General features: G+C 38.9%; 1 protein-coding gene across 1 annotated transcript; it reads right to left on the reverse strand.

The window, feature by feature from the left end:
* Positions 1-26,105, reverse strand: LOC115819431 (uncharacterized). Its single transcript, XM_030782963.1, has 3 exons — positions 26,063-26,105; positions 25,569-25,937; positions 1-308 (listed from the first exon to the last, which is right to left on the reverse strand). The coding sequence occupies exons 1-3, from the start codon at positions 26,103-26,105 to the stop codon at positions 1-3; spliced, it is 720 nt and encodes a 239-aa protein (XP_030638823.1).

Raw genomic sequence — 26,105 nt, forward strand, 5'->3', positions numbered from 1 at the left:
TTAGTATTTAAGCATAATTGGGAGCAAATGCCCACTAGCTTTCAAATCCTCGATTGACTTTTTGATGTCTGGTGTTACATGATTGGCACATTTCTCTGCAAAACCCAGCAGTGTTTCTACTGCTGGTTCAAATTCTAGGGTGCTGTAGGCCTTGGGGTCAGCAATGTGCAATTTGGCAATAGGGGCTGTGGCAGCAATGGTCCTTCTGTCGATGTTATGCCTATGGAATGCCTCAATCATTGTGCGAACCTTCCCAAATGTTTTAAGGACTTGCTGATAGCGCTGTATCACCTCTTGTAGACCTCGAACTTTTACAAAATAAACATACATACACAGTCATGATAAATGTGCTCTCCTCTACATTTACCCATAAAGGTAATGCAATTTCATAAACACTAAACGACCTTTCAGAGGGCACATTTGCACTGTCGGGCAGACACTGTGCAGGTTTCAGAAAGAAAAGGATATTTGTTAACCTTAAGTGTTCCTTAGTAATTAAAGTTGCAGTTGTGTAAACTCTCTCCCTATTTTTCACCCTTCCTTATATCTTTGTATCACCCTCACTCTGCCTCTCTATCCCCATCCCCTTTGATCCCAGTTCTCTCTTTTATGGCCCAGGCCTCCCTGCATTCAGGAACAATGCACACCAAAACAGAAACCCCTCACTGTAACACCTAACGGACGCCAGGCTCAACGTTTTAGCACAGCAACCTCCAGGCCATTTGGTCAAAATTTGATAACGATAAATTCAAGGGAGACTGGATCACCTCAGGAGGTTAGTTTCGCTGTGAGAATGGAATGCAGACCATGCCACAGGCTCCATCTGCATTGCTCCACTCGGGCACAAACTATGTAAGACAAAAGAAAAATTAAACTAACCATACGATATTATCAATTAAATACACATATTGAGTCATAACTCTTCCTATAGTCATACAAGCATGGTAAAACTTAAAAATAACAAGGAACCATGTCACAGGCAGCTAATTTTATGACCATCAGTGTAACTGTTCTGTTTTTAACTATAAAGAAACCATATTTGGTCTTGTTCGGAAGCATAAAATGTGGCAGATACAAGTAAGCGGATGTAATTGTACTATTCTTTAATGGGAAAAATTTATATATATAAACATGTATAAATAGTTATCTCTTGCATGATGTGGAAGACGAGACTTGATTGCCCTTTGGTGTTTTTTTCTTTTTGCTTGATGTGAGGATAAGAGGGGGATCTGACTCACTGAAACTGGTTGAGGAGTCATCCACATCATCATGGGTTTCTGCTTCTTTTCTGTATTTTAAAACTGAAAGAAATAATCAAGAATACCTCATTTAGGTCTACATGTTGAGTATTCATAAGTTTATTGTTTTAAGCAATGTGCCTGACTGTTGCTGTAGTTATTCAATGACACAAGCAAAGATGAGGTTAACTAATGGTATTGGTAGGAGACAGGTGTTTAAGGTTTCTTACAACCTGTGTAATCAGTACAAAATGTCAGTGGCTGAGGCTGGCTGCAGAGTCTGCGTTATTCAAAAACCCTGTTGATTGGTGTATTTGATCATTGGTGTATTTGATCATTTGATTATATATATATATATATATATACACACACACATATGTGTATATAAAGACAGAAAACTAGTACAAGCGAACCCTTGCGACATCTGCTGAGAGAAAAGAGAATCGCAGGCTGGAAACAACATGGCCAAACACCAGGCTGGCAGCAGTTTCACACAAATAGGAGAAAAATAGCTTTAAACTAGCTTGTACCAGTGTGATTTTGAAAATCTAAAGATGCTAAGTGATAACACACACAAATCTAGGGAATATGACCGCCGCTCAGCGCTTCTAGGTATAAGTGGATCAAACCAGCACGGTGCTTCTAGTAAGACATCACAGCGGTCAAATGACCGGTGCTCGGTGATCCTAGTGTTAAATGCTTAACATTAAGTTGAAACAAACAATCATCTCTAAAATTTATTTATCCTTCTCTTTTTGTTCTCCTACACACTGCTGCCGCAGGAAATCACGTTCCTTTTTCCAACTCTGCAATCATTTTCTCCTGCCATATTATTTTCTCCTGAAGAAATTCCATCTGCAGGGTCACTGAAACCAAACCTACAATGGATACATCATTCACCAGAATTAAGAAATAACAAATTCAAAATAGCCAGGCCAAACTCTTTTAATGTAAGACGTGATCAAAGTTTCTTTTTGTTGAAATGCTTTTTTTTTCTTTTTCTTATATGCGGCTTGGAAAATCAGTGTAGCCAAAATAAACTTGATTCAAACAACATGTAAAACACTTTAAAATGTTCCTGCATTGCAGACAACTTACTTACATCAGAACCTTGGCTGCTGCCGCTTGCCATGGGAGAGCTCCCTTCGTCCTTAACAAGTGACACAGTGGGTAGAGTTGCACGTTCTAGCTTCTCCATGGGATGTACTTTGTGTGTTTTGATTTTCTGTTTAGGCTGTAGAAAAAATGTGTGGTGTTTAAACAGGTCTTAGTCTAGCTAAACTAGCTATCTTTGGCACATTAAATCTGCCAAATCACTAATGGCTAACATTAGCTAAGGTAGTTCATTCTGCTAACAAGCCTGACTGAGTTCTCAGCTTGCATACAGCTAATCTTTGCTAACAAAAGTTACAAAGACAAGACCTATACAAAGTCGCAACATACCATATAAAAAGTTATAGATAAAGATGCAGCAAGCTCTATTTTTTCCATGGCATCAGGTGAAACCAAATCTAGGTTACTCGGCAAAACTGACCAGCTCAACTCCATACGTAACTTAGATCAAATCTGATTGGTCAACCCCTGAATGAAACTCCTACCCCGTACGTATTTTTTCCTTGGGTCGTTTTCAGTACATAGCTGGGGGAAAATGGATAACTTTTTATGAGAAATATTCTTCAGACCATCTTTCAGGGGAAACGAGAGGCTTGTTGGGTACCTTATGCTGTTAGGCCTCTTGAGAAGGTTCATGAGATGCCCATCTTGTCACCACGTCATAAAATACAAGAAGTCCTACGGAGATAAAGAGCCAAAATGGTAAGGATGTGCTTTTGAGTTATGTCTGTATTGTTCATAGATGTAGTAGGCCTATTTAATGCGCGCTACAGCACATTATCCAACTCACTGCCTTATTGTTATATTGGGCTTTTTGAGAGCCCAGGATATTTAGCTGTTTTGCTAACTTTTGTGACTAATGTAGTCTAATGTTACTGTAAAAATACAATGGTAACATTAGCTAAGATAAATTAGGACTAACATTATATTCTGGAATTGAACATTTGCAAACAATGGACCCAAGTTTATCAGTTACATAAAGGAATGTGTAAACAAAATGACTGAGATATTGTGCTGATGACATTGCATTTCTTAGTTTTACACCGTTTGTCAGTTCAGGTTAAGGACATGCAAACATTTGCACTGTGACATACAGACTAACTGTGGCATCACACATGTATAATTTCATAGTTTTACGATTTGTACTCCTTAGGATATGCCGTGATGCTTGCCACAAGAAATGCTTCAGCCGGAGCATTCGCAGTGGTTCATTATTTGCTCAGTCCCACATTAGTCTGCAGACGTGGATGCACTTCATTTACAGGTGAGTGACAAGTTAGTTGTTTTAGATCATCCGTATTTTTGCCTAATGGCAGTATAAGCAAAAGACCTGAGCGGGTTTCACTGATTTTTGTATGTAATGGAGTTGAGTGCATGCTGTGTTTCTTAGATTTGCTCAGGCGATAAGTGGTTGAAATGTGCTCATAGGTTTATTTTCATTGTAACGAAATAATTGTGAGATGATAGTTGGTTTTTTGACTGTTTTTGAATGTGTCATGTGACACCATGAATATTTATGTCAAACTTATCCTGGTACTTATAAGATATTATGTCTATGTCTATAGATATGCCCGACCAGAAGATGAACTGTAATCAGTAAATCACTAACACTCAAGAACAATATCAGACAGAGGAAACATTAGCCCTTAAAGCAGTTAAATGCTATAAACAATAAACTGTTACTAGCTCTGAACATGACATAAGTCTCTGAGTGAGTCATAATTCATAACTGCTCTATGGGTTTGATAGGAGACCACAGGAAAGGAACATCAACCACCTCTTTACACTGATTGTTGACAAACACAACAGCACATGGCCAACCAGTGAAGAAAAATATAAACTAGAAACAGTAAAATGATCTCAGATTATGAACTGTTACCAACTCCAAACATTAACTTCCATAAACCCTTGTGAACTCTTGTCTATTCTGGTGAACCCTTATGTCTACTGTACATAGAGCTTTTATACTATCAGGTAAGTTATCAGGAAAAATCAGGTAATTAATAACACCTGTCACCTATGCAACAAGTAGCAACAAATGACTTTAAATCTTCTGGCATTGTCTTCATAGCTTATCACTCCATTGCATGAATCATTCTATGTTTTTTTTTTTTTTTTTTCTGTGAATCAGATCATACTATTGATCATCACTTGCCTTTTTATAATATCAATAAAATTGTGAGGATTAACATTTTAGTTATGTATTTAAGATAATCCATATCTCAAATCTTACACTGACAAACACTTTAAAAAATAAACCTTATGTTATGTGGTTTTTTTTTCTGAAGAGTTTAAAATGTCTTTTCTTTACTACAATGGTATTTATTTTTAAGTGGAATATAAATATCAGTCTCAGTGAATATGGGGGTGGAAGACAGGAACTACTTATGTTGATGTCTTCAAAACCCCACCGAGATGCTAAAAGACGGCCCCAGGGAAATCTTCACCTGGCATAGTCATATTATTGTACGTAGGAATTGCACTGATGATTAAAGCTCCTATAAATGAAGTAGGTTTGGGGTCAGTGACACTCTAGTCTTGCATCTTGAATCTTAATCATGATTAAAATTAAGCTGGCTTTGAAAAATTGCACAAACTGATAGAACATATGTTGGAAGCTGTGCTGTAAGTTGTGAAGTATTTGTGACCAGGAGGGGAGGGTAAAGGTCCCCCCAAAACAATGTATAACGACAACGCCACTTTGGGAATTTCACCTGAAAAAATAGTTATATACCTAATCCCTTAGTAAACAGCAAGTATTGCACAGGTCTTTATTGTAAAACAAGAGCAGATACATGGTGTTCAAGTGCAATAAGTGTAAAGTTTTTTTTTAAATTTCACTGTAATGGGACAAGAGGCACTATTTCAATACCAAAGAATTGAACTTACCATTTAAAAAGGACATAAGAGAAGGGTTTAAACAAGGTGTTTCCATATGTACAAACTGCCACTATGATTATTAGAACACCACAAAGGGCACAAGAATAAGAAGGTGAGGTGGACCGACTGCAGAGGGGGCTGATGCGGGGCTTACCTAGATTGGGGGAATACTTACCACCACCACATGTAATCGTGAACATGCACACACTCACACACATCCTCAGCACACAAACACTGCAATAAAAGGTGCAAGAGGGGGTTAGGTGCAAGAAAAACACTCAATTAAGCATGCAGTGGCAAGAGTTATTAATGGAAAACCTGGTTATCAGACCCTCCCCCGTAGCACGACCGCCAAACATATCACATCACTTCGCTACTAGAGATGAAGGCACTAATACTGGAAGCAGCATGAGCAGTTGGTTTACAAAACAAGCAGGTTTAACACAAAACTCAGACAAAGCAGTGAACAGTAAAGCAGGCAAAGCAATAAACCCAAGCAGAACGATACAAGTCTAACATACGCAGGCAAGCAAACTCTGATCGGGCCGCCTGCCTAAACAATAAATGGTGAACAAAACGTAACAAAAAAAGTAAACTAAAGCCAAAACAGCAGTGGCTGTGACTGTAAGACAGTACAAAGATAGTTAAAACTTACAAATCTTTTCTGATAAACACAAAAACTTTGATAAATAGAATCTGATAAACTATTATCTGGGTAGCAGGTGCTACTCCTAAGTAACAGCACATTGGGTTAAAACCAAGTCAGCTGAAAGTACACAAATGGTAAGCAACATTTTGCATTGGTTGGGCCAACATGAGGTGCTTCGGTAAACCTTTAAACAGAAATCATCTGGGGAAGACTACCAGTGCTAATGAGGGTGTTTCCAGATCACAGATCCTGCAAGATGTTGTTAGTTCATTCGAGCCATATGGCTCCTCCCTATTACATCTGGGTTTTAAATTTGTTGTCAGCCTTTCAAGTTTTCATGGTCCTAAAATGTATGTGTCAGAAAATATTATCTCATTAAATTCTTCTCATTAAATTAGGCAAAGTAGCTATCTACAACAGGACTGGTATTAAAAAAAAAAAAAAAAAAAAAAGAAGAAACTATTATTTCCCACTATTTGAGTTATGCGTTGGAAAGTTCAAATTTCATTACATTTCATGAAGGTCTCTTCCCCCTTAAGTTAGAGTCATCATGCTGATTTACTGCAGATACACTCCTTCAAGTAAATCCATCATGTTTTTGTACAGCATTGCATCCTTTTCTCTCATGGTGAGTCTCTGGTCCAGTAATACACAGCTGTGTCTTCAGTCTTCAGACTGTTCATCTGTACATAGAGCTGATTCTTACTGTTGTCTCTGGAGATGGTAAACTTTCCCTGAACACCACTGGAGTAATATATCTCAGTACTGTCATGTTTAATGCTTGACACCCATTCCAGACCTTTTCCAGAAGCCTGTCTGATCCAAGTCATCCAGTAGCTACTGATGTCAAGCCCAGATGCTGTACAGGTCAGTTTATGAGATCCACCAGATTTAATGATCACTGGTTCAGACTCAGTCAGTGTCTGACCCATTATATCTATAATCAAAGAGAATATAATAAATTAAATAAGAAAACTTTAATTTAAGAACATGCAAAACTGGAAAATATTCAAATCCATACATCAAAATGAAATTAAATGTTTCGAAATGTCTTACATTGTTCGAATATCAACATGATGATCAAAAACAAAATACCTCTTGAATCCATAGCTGATCTGATTGGAGCTGCTTCTATGGAGCTGCTTCTTCTTGTACACACGGCCAGAGATGAAAAGAGACATGGTTATAAAGGACTGAAGTGGAGTATTGCTTTGCATAGTCCACTATATAGAGACATAAATAGATACAGTGAGAAACATTGTGATTTGGAATCTGTGAAAATGTTTCATTATTCAAGGTTAGATCAGAAAAATTCAGATATGTCCATTACATTCATTTTAATGAGAAGAAGTAGAAAAAGAAGAAAAAGAATCACCATCCTCATTATCATTACCAGGTCTATAATGAGATTATAATGTTAGAATGGTTTAATTTGATGAAAATATCCAGTTTCAGATGACAAAGGGTACAGTGCTTTTCCCTCTAGAGGTTTAAAAGTGACAATGACAGCAATTGTGTCCAGTATTTCTTGTGTCTACACCTGTACTCAAAACAAAATAAAAGATATTAGTAATTTCTTATGTGAGCAGAGGTAGAAAAGCATGTGTTGTTTAGAGGACACAAATATATCCTGTATTTCTCATCTTCCCTGGTGAAATTTAGTCACATGTTTACTTGTAATTTTGTGATTTTATAAAATGACTTTGAATCATAATATTTTGGGCTAGAACTCAGTATGCTCTGTTTTTCGTATTATACGCAGGAAATATGAAACATCATCATATACGATGACTTCAGTTAAAGTGACATCCATGTTCCATTTCAAATCTTCAAGAGTAATGTTGGTATACTATAAAGTCATTATATATTGATTAACAATGGCAATAAAGAATATTTCTGAATAAACTCTATTATATTTGACATCTCATTAGACCTAAAGATTTTAAGTGGTTTTTGGGTTGAATTCAGTGAATGCACATGTTGTATTGATTCACATTTTTGCAAATGTCAAAGTGTGAAATATTTCATGGTTGATTTTACAGTTCATGGTTAGAATATTCAAGTCCATTCACCAAGATGAAGATGGCTGCCATGCAAGGCTGAGACTTACAGAACCATGTGTGATTACAAATTTTAATTGGTGGAGAAAATAAATAAGTGACTGTCTGAGCATATTCTGTTGTTGAGCTGAATGTATGAGTACCAAGGGGGAGACTTACAGTATCATAATTACAATTCTCCCACATCCTTCCCCCTTTTCATTTTTGTACAGTTGGTTGTATGAGTTTAATCACAGTGATTATCTAGCACAGTAATAAAATGCTGTGTCCTCAGTCTTCAGTTGGTTCATATGAAGGTAGAAATTAGAGCTGTCCTTGGATGCTGTGAAGCGGTCCTGCACTGCCTGGGCTGTGTTCTTGCTGCTATTAGAATAATAGTAAATGATCCATTCCAGTCCTTTTCCAGGTGCCTGACGGACCCAGTGCATCCTGTGCCTTGACAGAGTAAATCCACTGCAGGCACAGGTGAGTTTGCAGTCTCCACCTGGAAACATAACCACTGACTGTTCAGACTGGGTGAGAACAACCTCACACTGGACACTTGAAGGAAAACCAGTCAAAAACATGTTAGAAAAATCACGAATAGCACAAATATCTGGAAAGTGAGTTGTTTATTTGTTTTAAGTAATACATAAACCTACTTTGCATGGCTGCTGACAGCAACAGTAAATACAGGTAACATGTTTTGTGATGAAAATGAACTGATAGAAACAGCTCTTTTGTCCTCTCCAGAGATCAGAGGGATTTTCACTGGACTGCTTTTTTTCTGCATGGTTGTCATGTTTATATAGGTAGAGAATTTGCATTGCTTGCTGGGGCATACACAGTTTTCATTCAGTTTTCATATCAGTCCTGACTGAGTGCTCTTCGCAGTATTAAAAGGAGACAAGCGCCCTCTATTGTTAACCTCAGTGAATGTATTGTTAATGCAGAACAAATAATTTATGTTCTTAACTACAGATTGTTCAATGTCACCCAGTTTCCAGTTGTGTCAGTGATTTAGCTTTTACTGTTTCACTGTTTGACTGAAGTTCAAGGCAAACATCTGAAACATGGATCTCTTAATGAGTCCCTCTGAGTGTGTGTGTGTGTGAGAGAGAGAGAGAGAGAGAGAGAGAGAGAGAGAGAGAGAGAGAGAGAGAGAGAGAGAGAATGATTATGGCCCCGTCCACATGACAACGAAATATACAACAATATTTTGAGATCTCATCCTCGTCCACACGGATTCGCAAAAGCGAGTGAAAACGCTGTATTATGTGTGCCAGGCCAGTGGGTGCAGTGTAACTTAGCCACACAAATCCACAAACACCACAGAAGAACACCACGTAAATGTAAAAAGTCATGCACGACGTGGGGCAATGTCGTTTTCAAAAGGTTCCATGTTCGCCTGTCTACAATGCGACATAAGAGTTGCGTTTTCAAAAGATTCCACTCTGGAACCCAGTTTCAAAAGTTTGTGTTTTCAAGCCCCAAAAAAGCTGTTGTTATATGGACAGAAGGCCAGAACGAAACAAAATCCTTCCGTTTTCACAAAAGCTCGTTTTCTCCATTGTTGTGTGGATGGCCAATATGTCTTGCATTGTGTCTGTGGGAGTTGCAACCATGCAACTCTTGGGATGCACGTTTTTGTGTACTGTACTGAAGGAGGTATCTCTGGACATCTGAAACTTGTTCTTCAGTTGTTCACTGTAATATAAGTTACCGCTACCACATACTCATCCAACCCATTCCAGTGCTTTTCCCTGCAGGCTGTTGTATCCAGTCAGTACAGTGGTTTCTATCAGTCAGTGAATATCCAGGGACCTTACAGGACAAAGTCATGGACTGACCAAGCCTCACAACCATAGAACCAGGCTGGTTCAGCTCAACACAGTGAATTCCTTTCAGAGCACAAACACAGGTCGCCAGTCCATCGCAGGGCAGACACACAGACAAACACATTTAGTTTCTCCAATTCACCTTACCTGCATGTCTTTGGGAGGAAACCAGAGCTCCTGGAGGACCCATGCAGACACATAGAGAACATGCAAACTCCACACAGAAATTTTGGTGCTGGACTGATCTAGAGGCATCACCGATGATTCAGGTACATTGATGAGATAAGAGGAATGCCAGAGCTTCCCATCAGACAATCCGTATGTGCAAGGACTCACTTGCTTTTGGATTTCAACTGGCTCAGTGAATTTGTAATGTCACTTGGGAACTTGAGTCTGTTTTCTCACTCTTACATTGTTCCTTCTTTGTGATCCCCTCTTTATGTCACAATATTCCTTCATCTGCAACTGGCAAGTGGACATGCATTGGCATACTCCAGCATCATGGTTTACGGCGGCCGTTGACGGGAAAATGATATGTTTGGTTATTATCTTGTGGCCGTACATGAGCTCAAAATGTGAAACACCTGTCATGGCATGTGGCGTCGCTCGATAAATGTGAAGGAACTCTCTCACAGTCTCTAGCTTTTGAGAACCCTGTTGAATCTTTCAACAGCCCCATCAGAAGTAGGGTGATACACAAAGGCTTTGATATGAGAGATGTTGCGTTCTCTCAAGAATGTGGAAAGTGCAATGGATCGGTTGTGGCCCATTGTCGGTCACTAGGCATTCAGGATTGCCATAACAACTAAAGGTGCTACAGAGGAAATCCATTACAGCATCACTTGTAATAGAGGGTGTAAATGCCACTTCAGGCCACTTAGAGTAATAATAAGTATGGGTGATAGCATATCTCCAGTCCCATTTGGCTGTCTCAAATGGTCCTACTATATCAAGACCCATCTTTGCCTATTGAGCATGAGGTAGAGGTACTAGCTGTAGTGAGACGGTGAATGTCTGTGCCATTCGAGTTTTGGCTGAGCAAAGACACAGAAAATAATAAATTAAGGAAAAACTTGAAGTTAAGAACATCATGTGAAACTTGATAATATTCAATTCCATACTCTGCTAAACCAGCCTCTTCCCTGCTCGATCCCCTACCTCCTAAACTCTACGTAGAACTTTTCTCGATCCTCGGCCCTACAATCCTCAACCTTTTAAATTTGTCAATTAAGTCGGGCGTTCTACCCTCTGCTTTTAAAACAGCCGTGATTAGCCCCCTACTTAAAAGACCTAACCTCGACCCAGAATGCTTGAATAATTATAGACCAATCTCTAATCTCCCGTTTCTTTCTAAAATACTCGAAAAAATTGTCGCTGCGCAACTCATCGCATATATGTCCTCCAACAACCTCTTTGAAGTGTTTCAGTCAGGCTTTAGGTGTTTTCGTTCCACTGAAACCGCATTAACTAAAGTGACTAATGATGTATTACTAGCCATGGATGCTGGTGATACCTCAATACTTATTCTTCTCGATCTGAGTGCAGCATTCGACACAGTCGATCACACCATATTGTTAAAGCGCCTGGAAAATCAAACTGGCATCCGTGGCCTGGCGCTCTCCTGGTTAAAATCTTATCTCTCAGAGAGAAAGCAGTGTGTCCACTACAATAATGTGACATCTGAGTATCGAGAGCTTAACTGTGGTGTCCCTCAGGGGGGCGGTCCTTGGCCCTCTCCTTTTCTCTATCTACATGCTCCTTCTTGGAGACATTATTCGTAGCTATCACATTAACTTCCACTGTTATGCTGATGATACTCAGATCTACTTACCAATCAAGCACAGTGACCGCTCTGAATTGGCTAACCTTCAGGCGTGTCTCTGTGCCATTAAAAATTGGATGTCCTCAAACTTCCTGATGCTTAACGCAGGTAAGACAGAAATGCTAGTCATTGGACCCCCTGCACATAAGCATCTTTTTAATAATCTTACATTAAAATTTGACAACTGCATTCTCTCGCAAAATTCTACAGCTAAAAACCTTGGTGTGATCTTTGACTCTAGTCTCTCGCTTGTCACTCATATCAAGAATACTACCAAAACGGCCTTTTATCATCTCCGCAATATCGCCAAAATTAGGCCCCTACTATGTTTAGCTGATGCAGAAACCATTGTCCATGCATTTGTCACGTCTCGCCTCGACTACTGTAACGTTCTGTACTCTGGTTTGCCCGCCTCTAGCACCAGAAGTCTTCAGCTTGTCCAGAATGCTGCTGCCAGAATCCTGACCCAAACTAGGAAGTTCTATCACATCACTCCCGTCCTGGCTTTCCTTCACTGGCTCCCAATTCACATGAGGGCTGATTTTAAAGTCCTCCTATTAACATTTAAAATTCTCCATGGGCTTGCACCGGCCTATCTTTCTGATGTAATTACACTCCACGCCCCCCCCCCCCCCCCCCCCCCCTCCCCGCACCCTGCGCTCTCAGGCTGCTAAATTATTAGTTGTTCCAAAAGTTAAAAAGAAGTCTGCTGGCCGTCGCGCCTTTGCCTACCGCGCACCCTTTCTCGGGAACAGCCTACCTATAGATATCAAAGAGGCAAACTCTCTTACTCTCTTGCTACCTTTAAAACCAAACTTAAGACTCATTTATTCTCTGTGTCGTATGATAATCTCAATCTCAATCTGACCATCCGGCGAGGCTCAGTCTCTGCTGTAGTCTCTCCTGGAATAGTTTAGTTTAGTAGCTGCCGGCTTAGATACCTCTCATCTTCTCTCTCTCCTCCCTCCTCTGCTCTTATCTTAACCTTGTCAGTTTCTGTCAGTAACCTGCTCTCTTCTGTTTGTGTGAGTGGTCGATGCCTGCGCCTCCTTCCTGGATGTGGCACCTTCCCCTGGCCGGCTGAATGACTTTGTGCCCTGCTGTCCCTGGCCCTGCTCCCCCCGCGTGTCCCTGCTCCTCCTGCGCCCTCCTCAGCTACTACTCTTGCAACTTTCAATACAAAATTATCTATAAAATTATTTTTCTTATTTCATCTGTTAAGGGCCGCTACTCCAATAATGCTCTCCTTCCCTCCCTCATCTCCTGCATGGCTGTGGCTCATTTGTTGAGCATGAGTGTCTGGTTTGAATGTGGCTACTTTCTCTTAGGTGTGTGAAACATCAAAAAAGAAATTAAATGTTTAGAAATGTCTGACACATGATCATATTTGATGACACTATTGAAATTGACATCCATATGCCATACCAGATTCTCAAGGGTGTGATGTTAGTATACTATAAATTCATAACGTATTGATTAGCACTGGCAATAAAGAATATTTATGAATAAACTGTATCACATTTGACAACTCATTACACATAAGGATTTCATGTGGTTTTTGGGTTGAATGAATTGAATCCATACAACATTAATTCATGTTGTATCGATTCAGATTTTTGCAAATCTCAGAGTGTGAAACATTTCATGGTTGATTTTACAGTTCATGGTTAGAACGTTCTAGTCCATTCATCAAAATGAGGTTGGCTGCCATGCCAGGAGGATACTTACAGAATCATGTAAGTATCAGACCAGAGCACCTCACCTAAAGATGCCGAAATATTTCTGAGGAATGTCTCCCTACCTAAATTAACTCAAACCCAAGCAGAGAATCTAGAAGAAATCAGCAGAGCGCTCCATCTCATGCCTAACAATAAATCACCTGGACCAGATGGCTACCCAACAGAATTTTATAAACAGTTCTGGCCTGTCCTTTCACCTCTGTTTTTTAAAGTGATATCTGAAATCCACCAAAATACCACTATTCCCCATCATATGAACAATGCCTATATTACACTCATCCCAAAACCAAAAAGGACCCCACTCAATGCTCCAACTATCGGCCCATATCCTTAATCAACACAGACATAAAATTATAAGCGAGGCTTTATCAATCAGATTGGAATCTGTAATCTCATCATGAATACACATGGATCAAACCAGCCTTATTAGGGAGAGGCATTCCTCAGAAAACACACAGAGATCATTTAACCTGATCAATTTCTATAAAAATAGCACCTCCAAACAAACCATCATTCTCAATAGCAACACTTGATGCTGAAAAGGCATTTCACAGAGGAGACTGATCCTTTCTCTTCACCTTCCTCAATCACTTGGATATTTCATCAGTTGGATTAAAACACTACACAGTTGACCCACTGCATCTGCTATAACCAAGAGACTTATATCAAAACGATTTCAATTACAAAGAGGTACTATACAAGGATGCCCATTGTCCCCATTACTGTTTGCACTTTTCATTGAACCACTGGATGCTTCCATTAGACAATGTGACCATATTTCAGGCATCCAATCAAACTCATACCACCATAAAATCAGTTTGAATGCCAATGACATTCTGTTATACATTGCAAACCCCTCATCTTCACTTCCAGCAGTCCAAACTCTGATCAGTAATTACAGTAGGGTGTCAACTGGACAAAATCAGAGATTCTGCCTAACCAAACTTAACTGGGATGCTGAGGCTGGGGTCCCCCTTTTCAAATGAACAGCAAAATCTATTGCATACCTTGTAATCCACATCACTCCAAATCTAAACAAATCTATCCATACTTCATTATGGTATTATCCCATGTTCTTAATCAATAGCAAACCCTTTTTCTTCTCAGCCTGCAATGACAGAGGAGTAACCAGCCTGGGTTACTCAGTGATGGCTTGCTCATGACCTTCGACCACATCCAAAAAAATATAACATCCCGGACCACTGCTACTTCCAGTATATCCAGTTAAAAGAAGTCATAAAAAACCCCATCAACACTTGGAATTTTAACAATCACAGCCCTCCCCTCTATTCAAAGTTATAATCACTCAAACTTCAAAAAATGTTATCCCAAATATACAAAATCCAAGCATCTGAAGACAGCACAATATCAGTCCCTATAGACAAATGGACCACAGACATAAATAACCTACCAGCAGATATTAATTGGTGAAGTATATGCAATAACACATTCTTCATGACATGTAATTCTAAAACCCAACTTATACAGTATAAAGTGCTTCATAGAACCCACGTTACCACCCACAAACTTCACTGCATGGGCTTTAGCCAAAGTAATACATGTTCACATTGCTCAACCTCAACAGATGATTACTTTCATGCCATCTGGCTCTGCTCATACGTCCAAAACTTTTGGTCTCTACGCTGCATACACCGAAACATCTAAAATCATTCATATTAATATCGCTAACCATTGCCAAAAAGACCATATTACTGAGCTGGAAAGAAAGAACCAAGATATCTATAGCTCACTGATTCAATCTACTAACTGCATCTCAGAAAAACAATGTTACATTACTATTCTTTTCAATATTTATTTATTGATTGATTGATTTATCCTCTCCTCGTGTATGCTTCAACAGCCCTACATGAAAGCACAGTGTGCAGTTTGTCCCACCAGCCCGGCTTGTTTGGTCTTGTTTGTGTTGCCCCATCATGTCTTGTCAGTCTGTCATGCTTTGCTCTTCAACTTTTATACGTAAATACATATATACAAGAATTATGTATTTATTTTATTTATTTAATTATTATTATTATGATTATTATTATTATGTTGTTGTTGGTGGTGGTGGTGGTGTTTTTTTTTATCTTCCCTTTGCTCTTTCTTTTTTGTCTTTATTTGTTGCTGTTGTTCTTGTTGTCGTTGTTGTTGTTGTTCATGTTCTTGTTGTGTTCTCTGTTTGTTCTTTGTATTTTGTGATCGTGTATTTAAATAAAACAAACAAACAAACAAGAAACAAAAAACAAACAAAAAAATAAATGCAAACAAACAAAAAAAGAAAAGAGTGCACAGCTGGTGTATGGATTATTTCACTTTATTTGTATCTGTCAGGCAGCAATAGGAAGAGAGACTTTTTACCTTTACATGGGTAAATAAATGTTTCACTGGATGTGTTATTAGAAATGGTCTAGACTCCACCCCCCACCTACCCCCACCCTTCTCTGACACCTCCTTCCCTAATTCCTCCCCTCTTTCCCTGTCCCTTTCACTTTGATCCTAACCATGCCCCCCCCCCCCCCCCCCCCCCCCCCCCCTGCATTCAGAGACAATGCACATGACAGCAGAAACTCATTCCGTCATAACATAAAGCAGGTGCCAGGTTTGATGGCTTATCAACTCCAGTGAAGACAATATCACCTCAGAGGTTAGTGGCCCCTGTGAATGGGATTCGGACCATGCCACAAGTCCAATCGACATTCTTTCATTCACAAACTTTATAGAACAAAAGAAAATAAAACTACCCTCTACAACATTACGGAATAATTGGGGGTATTGAACCTGTAATCAATGATATAGCCTTGAACTTGCTATAAGGCTTTAAATACTCTGATGATACTGCCATACTAATGACAATAACTCTGTTTTAGACTATCAAAACTCTATCTCCCACTTTACAAAATGGTGCTTGGATAACCACCTGCAGATGAACGTAGTGAAGACAAAAGATAATTATCACCTCTAGCACACACAACACGAACCATAACCCCACCCACAACCCCGTCTGCATTAACAGCGAAACCACTGAGATAGTGGATTGGTTCAAATATCTCGGAATCACCCTAGACAATACACTGTGCTTCAAACAACACACCATGGACATCCACAAACGCTGCCAGCAAAGACTTTCTATCATCCGGAAACTTAACACACTTTCTGTTGCCCCCCACCTTCTGCTACTGCTATACAAAAGTCCTTCTTTAGAAGCGGCGTGCTGGATTGACCTACTTATACCTTGAAGCGCTGAGTGCCGATCATTTGAACGCTGTGACTGCCTGCTAGGAGCGCTGTGCTGGTTTTACCTACTTAAAGCGCGGCTAGGCGGTCAAAAGACCGCCGAGTCATTAGACAAGGACACTGTTACTGACACATAATGATCGCTAGATGGCGCTTCTTGCACAAAGCAAAGAGTTTGCTTACAAGATCAACTTGCGTTCGGCCAGTGTATCATTCATTTCAGTGCTAATAGTCGGTTATTATTTCATTAGAACGTTTGTTGGCCAGCCCTTCCATCATTCAACATAATGTTTTGATTACCTATTTGTGGTAACCATGTTTCCAAAGGCATAAATTCCAGAAGACGTCTTGATCAAATTCGACTGAGAAAACCATCTGAACAAGACTAGTTCAGGCAACTTTTTCATAGTATTTGTTTTTTTTTAATATTTAATGTTCTACCTTAGAGAATTAGTTAAATATAGGGATGTCACACACATTGCGAGTTAGACTGCGGTTGGTCTGTAAATGCGAGCCCGACTTTATCAGCATTCAATTGTCGACTGACAATGATCACGTTGTTGTCCCTAGTGATTAATTTATTGTAAGGGCACTGTCCAGGTAGTGCAAATATTAGAGACAACTGTGATTGTAAATTAACTATTGTAGGGAGCGACTTTTCAAGGCATTCAGTGGGCTATGAGAAGCCTAACACCTAGCCTGCCAAGGAACCTACGAGTAACACCTCCCAACCCCCTCCCAATAGAGTGCCATAATCTATTGTTAGTCTCCAGCATTAGAGTGATTTGGCCAAAACTAGTTCATACCATGAGTAGCCTACCACCGTCTATCATGAGTCTCAGCTAAATCTAATTCCACACATGTAACAGAAAATGTAGGCACAGCTTGGAAATGAATAAATATGCATGGATGTTGTTTTTACAAAATATGGATTTTCGTAAACAAAGCTGTGTCTGGTGTGTAGGCGTTTAGAGTAAATAGCGTAGCATAACATGGCCGAATTTTGACCATTTATTGAAACTGAATTACAGCACTAAAAAAGACCTTCTTTTTGGTAAATCGACAGCTTTGTAGTTTATTTACAGTAAATAAGGATGCTGTGTTGGAATGCTGTAACCCCTTTGACACAACCTGTTCAAGCAGGGAATGTTGTACCTGTTTTGTGTTCCCATCTCAAGTGGATCGATATTCGACCGACAGCCTAAAACAATAGCCTAGGTGTGATCCCAAACCCCTCCTAACGACCGCGTCATGAATCACTTGGTCAGCTGACCAACTCAGAAGTTCCCTTCAACGTAGACCAAAAGATTGTTTGCCAGTGCCAACTAGGTGAAGAAATTTTTGGCCTACTGCTGGCCTACTGTCATCTTTCCCTAAGTAGGGAATTGCGTTCAACATGTATTTTGTTTCAACGTCAGCGGCCACCCAGAATTTACTAGCAAATTAGCCCAGTTTAATGCCCATGTACTATGTGAAACGATACAGTAACGACTTGATAGGGGACAGTTGTTCTACAGTTATGTTCTCACTAGGTGTAAAGGAAACAATACTTTATCGAAAATCTAATATAGAAAATATATCTGTCACAAGGTGGGCAGCCCTTGTATTCTTGACATCAAAGCGCAGATAGCGCATGATATCTTGGAATCTCTGTCGAGACATCTGTCTATTCTAACCATGAACTGTAAAATCAAACATGAAATGTTTCACACTTTGAGATTTGCAAAAATGTGAAGCAATACAATATGTGTATTCACTGAATTCAACCCAAAAATCTTGTGTATAAAATGAAAAACAGAGCATACTGATTTCTAGCCCATAATATTATGATTCAAAGTCATTTTATAAAATCACAAAATTACAAGTAAACTTGTGACTAAATTTCACCAGGGAAGATGAGAAATAGAGCATAAAAGAAAAAAAAAAGTATTAACACAATGGTCAAATATAAAGAAACACAGACAACAGGATTCGGACTCTTCATTTTTTTGGTCCAACTATGTTTTACTGTATTTTCATATATTTGTGTCCTCTAAATAACACATGCTTTTCTACCTCTTCTCACATAAGAAATTACTAATTTCTTTTATTTTGTTTTGAGTACAGGCGAAGACACAAGAAATACTGGACACAATTGCTGTCACTGTCACTTTTAAACCTCTAGAGGGAAAAGCACTGTACCCTTTGTCATCTGAAACTGGATATTTTCATCAAATTAAACCATTCTAACATTATAATCACATAATAGACCTGGTAATGATAATGAGGATGGTGATTCTTTTTCTTCTTTTTCTGCTTCTTCTCATTAAAAAAAGAATGTAACGGACATATCTGAAATAATGAGAAATCTTCATGGATTCCAAATCACGTTTCTCACTGTATCTGTTTAAGTCTCTAGATAGTGGACTATGCAAAGTTATACTCCACTTCAGTCCTTTACAATCACATGTCTCTTTTCGTCTCTGTCTGTCTGTCTGTACAGTATTTACAGGAGCAGCTCCTATCAGCTCAGCTATGGAGTCAAGAGATATTTTGTCTTTTATTGTCATGCTCATGTTTAAACGATATAAGACATTTTCAAAAAATGTATTTCATTTTGATGAGAGACTTCCAATTTCATATGGTGTTCTTCTATTTAAGGGTTTACATGCTTATGTATTATATTCTTTTATTTTGGCAGATGTTTTGGCTCAGACACTGACTGAGTCTGAACCAGTGATCATTAAACCTGGTGGATCTCATAAACTGACCTGCACAGCCTCTGGGTTTAACTTTGGGGGCTATAGCATGCACTGGATCAGACAGGCTCCTGGAAAAGGACTGGAGTGGGTGTCATATATCAGTGCTGACAGTAGTAACATACATTACTCCAGTGGTGTTCAGGGAAGGTTCACCATCTCCAGAGACAACAGTAAGAATCAGCTCTATCTACAGATGAACAGTCTGAAGACTGAAGACACAGCTGTGTATTACTGTGCCAGAGACTCACAGTGAGAGAAAGGGATGCAGTGCTGTACAAAAACCTGATCAAGTTATTGGTATAAGTGAAAGAGTAAAAAAAAAATCAGGAGAAAAGAATAATAAAGAAAATACATGACACTGGAAAAGTGTCATGCTGAAGGCAGAATGAAAAGATAGAGAAAAAAAAAAAAAAAAAACTCAAAGGAGTATTAACAGTAAACACAGTCCTGTTCATTATGTGAAAACTCAGAATAATATCAGTTGTTGTTCTTTGTTTCAGATATAGTCTCATGATAATTTGATTTCATTTGTTACTAGTACAGGTCTAATAAGAAACATGTCAGTATTTACAAACTCATTTCTTTTGCCTAAATAGACATATTTTTTATTGTCAGCTTCATGAAGAACTTTGATTTCTGCATCGTTATTGTTACTGCTGGCAACTGTTTCCTGTTTCAACAGACATGACACACAGTCAATAAATAATTATCAGATTAAAAGCAGTAGAGTTACTATATTCATCATTTCAGTTTAACATCACATTTTTCAGCTGTGAGAGATAAGATACAGGCAACGAATGTACTCATACATACATGTACAGACACACCTATACACACACATGCACGCACACATGCACGCGCGTGCGCGCGCACACACACACACACACACACACATTAAAATGTGAATAGTCATATTGTTTACATTAGAGTATTTTCTTAAAAAAAAAATGTAACACTTTATACAATGAATCTGAACCATAAAGGTTCATGAAGGTTCTAACTCATGCTGATCTTTTCCAATTCTGGGCTGAGAAACCAAAAGGAGTATTACATCTGATTTAGTTTTACATCATGAAGTGACCAATACATAGTGAAAACAGTAACAACATTTTTCCCATAACTAATCACTGTCTTTATGTTCATCTTGCCAATCTGACTAAACAAATTTTGTCCACAATACTGAGAGCCACTCTCAGTGCTCATTTACATACAGTCTCTCTCAGATACTTATAGAGCTGACAAGTTTTCACACTGTTGTAGTTTTACATTTCTCATCAAAAAATGGATGTTCTGAAATATGGAGTGTTCCTGGCTTTCACTTCAGTTGAGAAATATATATTTTTGAAGAATTTCTCTCACTCATTTTCAAAGCTGCTTGTCTTAATTAGGGTTGTCAGGGGTGCTGGAGCCTATCCCAGCATCTACTGGAGGAGAGGCGCGGAAACACCCTGAACAGGTCACCAGTCTATTGCAGGGCAGATACAAAGACAAGGACACACACACTCATACCTTGGGGCAATTGAGTGTCCCCCATTCACCTAACCTGCATGTCGTTGGACTACCCGCTGCGCACTGTGCTGCCAAGTGAAGAATTTCTGAGATATAAAAATCTCAGATGACTTAATACTAATCCTCTCTTTTTTACAGGTGTTTGTGGACAGTCACTGACCTCATCTGAGTCTGTGGTGAAGAATCCTGGACAGTCTGTCACTCTGTCCTGTACTGTGTCTGGATTCTCTATGAGCACCTACTACATGCACTGGATCTGCCAGAAACCAGGGAAAGGACTGGAGTGGATTGGATTCATTGACAGTGGCACTAGCTCATATTATGCCCAGTCTCTCCAGGGTCAGTTCTCCATCACCAAAGACACCAGCAAAAACATTCTGCATTTAGAGGTGAAAAGCCTGAAAGCTGAAGACACAGCTGTTTATTACTGTGCCAGAGACTCACAGTCACACAAAGAGCTGCAGTGCTGAACGAAAACTACGCAGGTATGTATCAGTGAGAAATACTGACATGGGATTGAACACGAAATATTCTCTTTGTGAAAATTTCATGAACAGAACAAACAGAAATAAGATAATAAAACAAAAATGTCTTGGATTTCCTGTGAACCCTTTCTGACCTGAGTGCTGTGCTGTCTAATTGTGAACTACTTTGTACTGCCCATGTTACTTTACAATACTTTTTATGTGATTCTTTGAACTAGAGTTTTATGATATATTTGGTCTGCTGGTAGTGGTAATGAGCTTCTTTTCAAGACTGCAAAAATGGCTTTAAAGCTTCTGGTTACAAATGAGAGCATACATTGTTGTTCTTTAGTAAAATTGAACTATTTGAACTGTGGCCAGGTCTAACATGTTTAATTTTGTCAGGCCTAAAGAATTCTAATATCTAGATTATCAAAATCTCTCCTGAATATATTATCTGTTTCCTTCATGTCTCAATTACATATATAAGATTCTTGTAGATCCTGGAGTGCCTACCTAGGAAGACTTGATGGCAAAATGACTATATTAGGAGCCAGATCCATGGGAGATGCTATTACCCTCGATCCAGCTCTCCTACAATACCAGTTTTCACACTAGTGATGGGAAGTTTGGATCTTTTTACTGACTCGGATCTTTGAATCTTGTTCAGTAAAATGAATGAATCTTTTTTGAAGTCATTCATTCATTCTGTTCATTGGAACTAGTGTGGCGATGTAGCTGTCATCTACAAAAAAAGCAAGAGCATGGTTCTCAGACATTAAGAGCAACATGGTTTGCTTCACTTGGTAAAGTATAAAAGTTCACTTTTGTGAAGATCTTAAGCAACCTTCTGGACCATAGCCTATTGAGTTATTCAGTTGAAATGACTGATTGCCTAAATTCAAAAATCAAAGCCAAAGCGTTTTTTGTCATATATACGGTTAAAACAAGTTTCCCCCCGTACAGTGAAATTCTCACTTTGCCTTCCACTCTGAATGCCGTTTATCAACTAAACACGAGGTATAAGAAAGTAGAGATAAAAGAAAAAAAAAGATATCTAAAAATATCCGAAGAACACAATGTACAATATGTTCAAATGCCCATACGAGAGTGCTGTGCTTATCAATATAAATATCATTCTATTCATTCTATGATAGCTATTCACTTTAGCCTACCTGGTCATTTAGGACCCGTGGTGTATGAACCTCGTTGCAATGGAAAGGCAAATTAAACATCCATTCAGTATCTACATTACACACAGCTAGCTACAGAAATGTTCTGGTTGACCAGATAACGTTAGCAAGCCCTCCTCACTAGTAATAATAGCGTTGGTCATGTTACTGCTGTAACCACCTGAATAATGAACGAAAGACTCAGGCCCGAAGACCCATAGTTATGAGTCGTGAGCGATTTAGTCGTTCCTACACTGAGCCTGCGCAGTGGCCATGTGACAACTGAACGAGAGACTCACTGACCTGAACACCCGCCGTTATGAGTCGTGAACGAATCACTCATTCCAACATTCCTAGCCAAGGGAAAGAATGAACGAATGACTTACTTAGACAACTTGTTACTCCAGAGTCATACAAAAGATTAGTTCAAAAGCATCTCACTGGAAAGGACCCTGTGTTGCCATCCAGTCCATTCAGTCTACTGATGGAAAATGCTTATTGTATGTTATTCGTTGCAAAGACTTTCTTGATGGGTCTTCTCAAGTAGTTCATCACAATCACCTTAAGACTCACCTGACCCACACATTCAAGTCCACGACTCACTCCTCTGGATGTAAATGACCTGCCTCGATATCAGACTACACAAGCCTTGCTGTCCGTTAATATACCATTTGAATACGTGGAGTTGCTTTACACTACATTAAATGGTGTTAAGCAGCAGTCTGGTCTAGGCTGCCAACTAATCCAGGAAGAGTCTTTTGCATTGCCAGCTCTTCCACGAGAGCTGACTGTGACGTCAGGCAATCAGCATGTCAGGCAGCATCACAGTTCCTCAGAGGATTCTGCTCAGTTCTCTAGACCTGTTAGTAGCCAGCCAGTTACATAGTCTTCATCTTTTAAACATTTTATTGTAAAGTGAAGAACTGTTGTGAAATTCTCATTGACTGTGTGCTTTGTCTTCTTGTTGTTGATGCCATGGATACTGTTGAAAAATTTAGTGGTTTAACAGAACTATATGTCTGCTGTTGTTATTAATGTCATCATGTATTGGATTCTAGTATCTAGCTTAGTATTTTGCGTTGCATCTCGAAACATGGACTTTTCCCACAAGGTGTCTAAAGTAAGCACAAGTATTGGTTGCTTAAAAAAAGAGAGAGAAAAGATGTGACTGGTCAAGGGAGACAGAGAGAGGGAGGGGAGCAACATTAAAACTGCAGTAAAACAGGGTTTTCTCATGACCTTGGCCATCCACACTGTCCTATGCCTTACACAATGTACATTTAGCCTATCATATTTTAATGCATCTTTTTCTGCTGTATTATCAATGATTGACATAAGCAGAGTAGAGACAGCTGGTCCAGGATGTGTTTTGTATATCTTGTGTTAGTAGTTGGCTCTCATTAATATGTATGTGTTTGCAATTTGAATATATGTTGATGTGTTTAAATTTGTAGTGTGTAAATGTAACTAATTTGCTATTTTCTTTTGAAAGACATCCATTTTATTAGCTGGTAGCACTGAATATATAGTATGTGGCTGCACTGATTGTACTGATTTGTACATTGAATGTTTGGTCTGAGCAGGGCAATTATTACTACAACAGTTTAACTGTTGACATATCCTTTTATAATTACATTTCTTTTCTTTGTTCAGTCTGTTTTATTCATGACAAAGGAAAGTGATGATTTGTAAAAACAGACCAGAGGCAGCTGTTCTAGGCTAGATAGATAGACAAACAGACAAGCAGACAGACAGACAAAAAAAACCCAAACAAACACATTCTCATGTTTCTTTATTTTCTACTGGCATGATTTTGAAATATTCTTCCTTGTGTATATGATACACATACACTCCTGCCCATGGCTCCATCAGGTTTTTCTACACGACTACCTCCCTTTCTCTCACTATGAGTCTTTGGCACAGTAATACACAGCTGTCTCTTCAGTCTTCAGACTGTTCATCTGTAGATAGAGCTGATTCTTACTGTTGTCTCTGGAGATAGTGAACCTTCCCTCAACAGCACTGGAGTAATATATCTCAGCACTGTCATATGTAATGCTTCTACCCATTCCAATCCTTTTCCAGGAGCCTGTCTGATCCAAGCCATCCAGTTGTTACCGAAGTCAAAACCAAGGGCTGTACAGGTCAGTTTATGAGATCCACCAGGTTTAATGATCACTGCTTCAGACTCAGTCAGTGTCTGTAAACAAAGAGAATATGATAATCAATTAAATAAAAACTTCAATTTAAGACCATATGAAATTGGAAAATATTCAAATTCACTCATCAGAATGAAATTGCTCATAAATGTCTTACATTGTTCAAAGACAAACATAAGGATCAAAAACAAAATTTATCTTGACTCCATGACTTAGCTGACAGGAGCTCTCCCCATAAATACTGTGCAAACAGTCAGAGATGAAAAGAGACATGTCATTACAAAGGAATGAAGAGGAGAATAACTTTGCATAGTCCACCCTCCAGAGACTTCAACAGATACGGTGAGAAGCATTGTGATACAAGTTTCGAGTCTGTGAATAGTGTCTCATAATTCAGAGCTATTTCTTCATCATTACCATCATCATCATCATCATCATCATCATCATCATCATCATCATCATCATTATTATTATCCTCATTATCACGCCCAATATGTGATAATATTGATTAGAGTGGTTTTCCCACTGGATGTTTAAAAGTGACAGTAACAGCAATTGTGACCAGCATTTTTGTTTCTTTCATGAGTTCACCTGTGCTCAAAACAAGAAACAGAATGAACAAACGAACAAGAAAAAAAAAAAAAAAAAACACACGCGTCAGTTCTTATGTGAGAAGAGGTAGAAAAGCAGTTATTATTTAGAGTAGAAAAATACACAAAAATATGACTATGACTCATTCGTCACGACATCAGTCTGTGACACTGTACTCTGGAGACCTGAAACTTGTTCTTCAGTTTTTCACTTTAATATATGTTACCATAACCACATATTTCTCCAATCCATTCCACAGTTTTTCCTGCAGGCTGTCACATTTTTACTATTTCTTTCTTTCTTTCTTTCTTAGGTAAGCATGAAGAAGACAGTTTTGGGGGGAGTATAGTAACTATAGATATGACAATATGTTGGCTTACGGTGATGCTTTTCACAAATGCCTACATAGAGGTTTTTGTACTGAATAGCGGCTAGTTCATAATACTGTGTGTAACGGGCACAGTAATACACAGCTGTGTCTTCAGTCTGTACACTATTCCCTTGTAATATAATTGTGTTACTACTGGTGTCTCTTGAGATGCTGAACTTGTTTTTCAGAGACTCTTTGTAGTCTAAGCTCCCATCACTGTCGATATATCCAATATACTCTGGAGCTTTTCCTTCTGATTGTCGAATCCAAGCTGTAGCATAGTCAGTCACTGAATATGAGACCTTGCAGTTGATGGTCATTTGCTGACCTGGACGAACAGTCTGAAAGTCAGGCTGAATCAGCTCATCAGAGTGAACATCTGGAAGAGATTCAGTAATTATTACAAAGACATGAGACATTCAGTCAAATAATCTAAACTGTCAGTAAAAATGGACTACAAGATACTGCAGCTGCAATTTCTGTTATTAGAGCAAAGAAACTCACAGGATGTGGCTGCCAGTAGCAGCACTAGAGACACAGAGAACAT

This window comes from Chanos chanos, chromosome 8 (genome assembly GCF_902362185.1).
Source record: "Chanos chanos chromosome 8, fChaCha1.1, whole genome shotgun sequence".
Classification (NCBI taxonomy): Eukaryota; Metazoa; Chordata; class Actinopteri; order Gonorynchiformes; family Chanidae; genus Chanos; species Chanos chanos.

Excerpts from the sequence above, each read along its gene's own strand:
- LOC115819431 (XM_030782963.1), bottom strand. The coding sequence starts at position 26,105 with ATGTTCTCTGTGTCTCTAGTGCTGCTACTGGCAGCCACATCCT. Across the intron at positions 25,938-26,062 it reads GCTACTGGCAGCCACATCCT|ATGTTCACTCTGATGAGCTG; the intron begins GTGAGTTTCTTT and ends AATCTCTTCCAG. Across the intron at positions 309-25,568 it reads CATTTGTGAAAAGCATCACC|TTCGAGGTCTACAAGAGGTG; the intron begins GTAAGCCAACAT and ends ATTTTGTAAAAG.